We start from the raw sequence: 6907 nt of genomic DNA on the forward strand, positions 1-6907 counted from the left end.
TCATATTCAGGATATTTATAGTCTGTTATATTGTGTCTTCAGTGAGCCTTGCAGATTTTTGAGACTCTTTGAAAATAAAGCGATAATACCCACGGAATGAAGCCAAACGTGTAGTTTTTCCACGGTATGGAAGTTGTGTTCGTACTTCGCCATCTAGCGGCGACAGAATGCAACTGCTGCACCATTTAAGGTGGAACAGAAATTCGAATAAGTAACCAACTTCAGCGTCGTCCTTCAATTTGAATAAGAAGTCCACTCAATTTAACATATCGTTTTACTAAAAATTATTCCCTAGTCAAATGAAAAACAAACCTTTATCGCGGGAGCACAACGTTTAATTGAGGGAAAGATTTACTGAACGGGAATCGAACCAGCGTTAAGTAAAGAATATAAACAATTGAAGGAGACAAAAATAGAAAGCCATTCGGTGAGCGGATGTCAATAACGCGCTGCTAGAACATGAAGTCACGCGAGACTTTCCTACGAGACCTTGGTGTTTTCATCATGGCAGGCAGTAAGTTGGTGCTGGAAGGGAGGATAAGTATTATAAGCTTTCTCTTAGGACTCGGGGTGGTTGTTATACCTCTACTGGTTAAATTCGGTTCTCACATTGACTGGATATTCGATTACCTCACGGATGTGAATGGGAAAATAGCCATTGCAGTATATTTAACAGTTAACAACGGTTTGCTGCTGCTCATTTACAAGGGACCTCTGTACAGGGTAAGAGTGAGAGCTGGAACTGCCTCAAACCTGCTCGTATTTATGTCTATTATACCTGGTTTTTAATGCTTTGTATTTTTCTTCAAATTTCCGAGCCGATATCAATCTATTAGCGGATGTTTCTTGACTATGAACAGATGAAACGCGGCTGTCCCATTGGTAGTATGTGTTCAGCCTTAATCCAGTTTAAAGGGATTTGGAGGCTAAACTAATGCTCTGTCAGCTCGTTAAGGTTGCGGAACTGTGAAGGGCACACGTTGCAGTGGGACAGATGTCTTACCTTTTAACCTAGAATTTGTTTCTCACAAGGTGTGTTTGACCAAGAATTTGTCTTCTTCTCTTCCTCATTGAGGTCGCTGTTCGAGCTTGCTTTCTAGGCTTTGCCTTCGGATGTGGCCTCATCATAAGTTTTGCAGAAACGACATGGACACACTTTGGCTGGTAAATGGTCTCTCTTTCAAGGGGAATTCCAAATCATTTAAAACTTTTCTCAATAATCACTGATTAATGTTATTAATGTTAACGAAATTAATTCAGAGTGTAATGCTTCAATTTTAGAAAAACTGTGGTGATAGAAATTAGGCATTTAAAAAGTTGAATGCCATTCATTAGTTTATTCATTCATTCATTGTCTGTAACCACTTATCCAATTGAGGGTTGTGGTGAGCCTACCAGGTGGGCCCCAGTCCTTCATTTCAGAGGGCGACACACACTCACGCACACCTATGGACACTTTTTGAGTCATGTGGTTTTGGATCATGGGAGGAAACCGGAGCACCCGGAGGAAACCCACGCGGACACATGGAGAACACACCAATTTCCTCACAGACAGTCACCCGGAGCGGGACTTGAACCCACAACCTCCATTTCCCTGGAGCTGTGTGACTGCAACACTATGTGCTGCACTACCGTGCCACCCCGTTAATTAAAAAATTGTCAAATGAAATGGTGACGAATTCACTATATGATAGTTTTGCGATTATGGTTTTGTCTTAAAACATTTTTTTAAATGTTGCAGAATATTCACCAGAGAAAACTTTTGTTTTTTCCCCTCAAGATTACAAACTTGCCATGATAATTATTAGAAATTTAATCATGACATGTAGTTTACTTGCCCTTTTAATAGATTTTGATTAACAATTTAATGTTAGTTCTTTTTATTACAACAACAATTTTCCAAATTGTTTGACTAACTCTGGTATCTAGTTCTTGATATGAATCAAAACTTAGAATGTGGAAAACGTAGGATGCACAATGGCACAACAGTTAGTGTCGCTATCACATAGCTCCAGAGTCCTGGGGTTCTGGGTTCAAGCCCTGCTCCAGGTGACTGTAAGAAGTTTGGTTTGTTGGATTGGATACTCAAAAGTGTCCATAGGTGTGTGTGTCAGTGAATGTGAGAGTGTGATAGACTGGCACCACCTTCAGGGTGTGTTTCCGCCTTGCACCCAGTGATTCTGGGTAGGCTCCAGACCCACCGAGACCCTGAACTGGATATGCAGTTACAGACAATAAATAAATAAATTAAATTAGAATGGAGACTTGTCTCCAATGTGGTTACCTCTTGACATGGATTGACATGAAACCTGAAAATAAAAAAGCATTCAGTCTGCATTCTGAAAAAGGCATAATTATAAATCTGTGGAAAAAAAGTTGAAAGTTGTTGAACAGTCACAATTGTGTGGATGTAAGAAATGTCAGAAGCTTTAATTAATTGAATGGTAAATATAATGGCGATATTTGAGCTGTAGACATGGTAATTTCTGAAGTGGTTCGACAAAGCTGGATTCAAATGTCAGCTAGATAACTTAAAGGTCGCATTCACGATATTAATCAAAAAACACTTTGTAAAATTTTAAGGATATTTCCTCAGTATTTGCTAGCTCTTCATTATGTTTGTGTGCTCAAAACTGTTCTAATGTGTTTATGAAGCCTCTTGTTTGCATTACAGCAAGCCCTACAAAACTAAACAAATTAGTTACTGTGGTAATTCAAACAGTGGATAAAAACAAACAATTTAAACTTTAGCCATGTACGAATAAATAGTAATTTTTTCCCTCAAACATAATGTTTCTCCTTAAAAGACATGGAGAATCTGAACGTAAGCAAACCAGAAAGAACCAGGTTTCCCCACAATCGTAGATGTCTCCTTTAAGCCCAGACTCTCAGACTGTCCAATAGTAATATCCCACATCTCTGTTCCTATTGGACCCATTGGATTTGGATTTTAATTATCTGGCTAAACCAAGATATTCTGCTTTCTGGAATACCCCCCTGGTTGCTATCACCATGTAATAAACACCATGTAATTTCCAACTGTCTACCGAGTCAATTCTGATCTAAAAGCTCTGAATGAAAAACACAATGAAAGTTTGCAAACCACTAAAATATACTTCACATTTAAAAACATAACTGGTATTTTCAAGAAATGATCATGTTTTCACTATTGAGTAACTTCTCAAAGATAAGTTTTTTTTTTTTAAATATTGTGCATTGTCACTTGTCTAACCCTGACTCTACATGGCAATGTTTCCATGCTTTAGGTACATGTGTTCCCTGTCGTTTTTTCACTACTCTGAGTACCTGGTCACAGCAATTATCAACCCTCGCAGTCTCTCTTTAGACTCTTTCTTGCTCAACCACAGTGTTGAATACACATTAGCAGCAGCTTCCTCCTGGATGGAGTTCACTGTGGAAAAGATGTTCTTCCCAGGTCTGTTTCTTTTTGGCTTGTTGCATTTTCAGGACCTTGTGTGTGTGTGTGTGTGTGTGTGTGTGTGTGTGTGTGTGTGTGTGTGTGTGTGTGTGTGTGTGTGTGTGTGTGTGTGTGTGTGCGCGCTTAATGAATAAGATCAGTAGTTGTCATCTGAACTTCTATGTACAGCACAATTTTTTTTTGTTGTCTGTCAGCAAAAACATGTTAAATATATATCACATATATTGCCAGACTTATTAAAACAGTGCCCAGGTTTAATGTGTGTTCGGAAATTTGTCTTTTGGCAGAACTGAAGCAGTTGAGCTTGGTATGTTTCTTGGGACTGTTTATGGTATTATGTGGAGAGGGCCTGCGCAAGTCTGCAATGCTGACAGCAGGATCCAACTTCAACCACATTGTACAGAATGAGAAGGCCCAGAGCCACGTGCTGGTCACTAGTGGTGTATACTCCTTCTTTAGACACCCATCCTATGTGGGCTGGTTCTACTGGAGCATTGGTACTCAGGTAGGTTACTTGGTATGAATTTACCTAACATCACAACACTTAATAAAACTTCAGTACATGGGTCAAATTGTAAACTTAATTTGAAACAGCCTCTAAGTATTTATTCAAAAGTGATATATTGGACAGTTTAAACATTAAATTTGCAGCAAACTATTCATTTTATAATGAGATATTATAAAGTATAAGTTTTATATACTTTAAAAATGTAGTGAAATAAAGACCTGAGAGTCCAGAGTAGAGAAGGAAGTCACACGTTATTTCATAGCTGGGCAGCAGTTATGGTAGACCCTTCCCAGTGTTTGGTTTTGCCCTATCTAAAGCACAAGACCATGACCAGTTACACAGCATTGTACATGCAAGAAGGCAGGGTACAGTACAAAATGTTCATGTGATCATCCAAATATTCTTCCACTGGAAAAACACATTTTCACTTAATTAATATTGTTCATATCAAGTGTGACACTTCAAAAACGTATTACACATTTAAATGCAAATGATAAAACCCTTGATGATTGTCACAACGGGCTTCATCTTGGAAAGGCAGAGATTTAAATCTGGGATCAGGGCTGTAGCTCTGTGAAGTTAAGAATATCTGGGTCTGTATATCTTCACTGAATCCTGATTAATGGCTGCCTTGTCCTCCTTGACTGTCATCGTATTGAAAGCTAAATTCAAAGATTCAGTGCCATGCTGCTTCCATTATGCTTCTCTCCATCTTGGTAGCACTTGCTATTGTCACTTTGGAGCTAAGAGATTATTTATATTCTGTATTTACATACAAAGCCCTGGTAAACTCCAGGAAAACTTTGGTAGGCTTCAGAGATATTCTGTGGATTTTAATGTTCTTGTACTCTGCAGTGCAATAAGAAAGTTGGGAAAATGACAGGTATATCGTATTACGGTGGACCACATGTATGTTTGGAACAAAAGGTTTGTACTGACAAAATACTGCATACCGTTGCATCAGGAGAATTGAATTAATGGCACTGCATATATTACACAATGGTGATGTTTGTCAAATTTATTTTTGCAGATAATGTTGTGCAACCCTTTATGCATTGTGGCCTATACGCTGGCCAGCTGGCGGTTTTTCCGGGAGCGTGTTGAGGAAGAGGAGATTTCGCTCATCCATTTTTTTGGAGAAGATTATCTTGAGTACAAGAAAAAAGTCCCCACTGGTTTGCCCTTCATCTCAGGCATCAGGGTAAACTCGTAAAGCTACAATGGACAAAGTGAGGGGAAACTTGGAAAATTCTAGAAATGCACACCTGGACACCTGTGACTGGCACTGTGAGCAAGCTGGTTACCTGGTGACCCTGTGCCTCTCCCCTGCAGGAGTGCACAGGGAATGAGGACACAGCACAGAGAGACTGACCTGCTGATCTGTTCTGACAGACATCAATCTACTCAGAGCAAGTGGATCCTCTACCCCTTCAGCCATCAGACAGAATCATCTACATAACCACGAGTCTCCCAGCACCGTACATATATGCCCCTCCTTAATGCATAATATGTCTCTTTTATATTATCTCTGGTACATTATTATATTTTTTACTCATATCCATGATAGGTCAGTTTCATGTTTCCACTCATGATATAGGTCCATATATCATATCCAATAGTTTCACATATACTTTCATGTCAGTTTTTCTGTTCTAGCACATCATTCTTGTTTTTTTTTTTTTTTTAACTTTTTTGATAAATCATGTTTGAGTACATAAAAGAAACTAAACTGCACTGAGGTTCTATGATCATTCAATTTTCAGACAGGAAAAGTTAGCTGCAAAAGATCCAAATATTCAGAGAGATTGCTATTTACTCCACAGAAAGGCTTGCCTGCTCTTTTAGTAATTAAAGCAGAATGCTGCACACAGTATTTCGGAACAGTTATTTATGAGGTAAATACTATGATTTAGATGAGAACTATAGGGTAATTTTTTGTGGCCATTGTCATCAATGTGGCCTGATCCACAGTTTAATTGCTAATTTGATATTGTGAGCACATCTGTCTTTTTGTGGATGGCAGACAGGGGGTCTTGTTATATTTATAATATGCGATTTCTATTTATGGATGAGTTTATAAACATTTCTCAGAACACGTCTGTCACTTTTAATCATACACAATTTTAAATGCAGAATTATGACAATAATAAACACATGATTACAAAATTGATGAGACGTTTGTTTTTCCAATTCTCAAACTCTGTGAGAGGTTGCCAGCTATAACAGATGTATTGGTTGGCACCTATTAATCATAATTCAGAAGTGAGTCATTGTTTAAACTTTTTATAATTCAGAACATTTATCTTCTGTGTGACTTATGCATCATGCATATTTTATTCCCATTCTTTTTTTTTCCACACACTTCTTCACCACCATTTTGTCAGTTTTTTTTTCACATTCCAGTGCATTTCACAAGTAAACAGCTAAGATGCACTAGTTCACGCTAGATTAGTGAACATGTAGCCATATCCAGAGCCTCTTCCTCTATCAATCTTCTCAGCATGGCCTAGCTTCAGTGGACAATAGACAAATAGGATTTTCTCTTTTTACACATTTTGCAGTGAATGAATACTGCTGCAAGAATGTTTCACCATGAACTGAGTTTTGTTTTTTTTGTTTTTTTAAAAAAACAATAGGCTTCCTTGTACAGTAAGATTGATAAGTTGCAGTATATTAATAATGTGGATACCTGATGAATGAAAGTTAACTGTACAATTATTCACACAGCTGTGAGTATCGGCTTACAAAAATTCCACAAGCCTTGAAAATAAACATGGAATATAAAGACAGTATTTGAATATATAATTAATATAACACTGCATGTATTTTAGGGAAGCACGGTGGTGCAGCAGTTAGTGTCACTCTCTCACAGCTCCAGGAGCCTGGAGGTTGTGGGTTCAAGTCCCGCTCCGTGTGAGGAGTTGGTGTGTTCTCCCTGTGTCCGCGTGGGTTTCATCCGG

At 38.4% G+C, this 6907-nt stretch overlaps 1 protein-coding gene across 1 annotated transcript; it reads left to right on the forward strand.

The window, feature by feature from the left end:
• The first annotated feature begins 504 nt into the window (after positions 1–504).
• Positions 505–6462, forward strand: icmt (isoprenylcysteine carboxyl methyltransferase). Its single transcript, XM_066671735.1, has 5 exons — positions 505–723; positions 1076–1164; positions 3267–3436; positions 3727–3944; positions 4978–6462. Exons 1-5 carry the CDS (start codon positions 505–507, stop codon positions 5158–5160), a joined length of 879 nt encoding a protein of 292 aa, XP_066527832.1. The 3' UTR covers positions 5161–6462.
• The last annotated feature ends 445 nt before the right edge of the window (positions 6463–6907 follow it).

Source organism: Hoplias malabaricus, chromosome 5, assembly GCF_029633855.1.
Source record: "Hoplias malabaricus isolate fHopMal1 chromosome 5, fHopMal1.hap1, whole genome shotgun sequence".
Taxonomy (NCBI): Eukaryota; Metazoa; Chordata; class Actinopteri; order Characiformes; family Erythrinidae; genus Hoplias; species Hoplias malabaricus.

Excerpts from the sequence above, each read along its gene's own strand:
- icmt (XM_066671735.1), top strand. The coding sequence starts at position 505 with ATGGCAGGCAGTAAGTTGGTGCTGGAAGGGAGGATAAGTATTATAAGC. Across the intron at positions 724-1,075 it reads ACAAGGGACCTCTGTACAGG|GTCGCTGTTCGAGCTTGCTT; the intron begins GTAAGAGTGAGA and ends TTCCTCATTGAG. Across the intron at positions 1,165-3,266 it reads ACATGGACACACTTTGGCTG|GTACATGTGTTCCCTGTCGT; the intron begins GTAAATGGTCTC and ends TCCATGCTTTAG.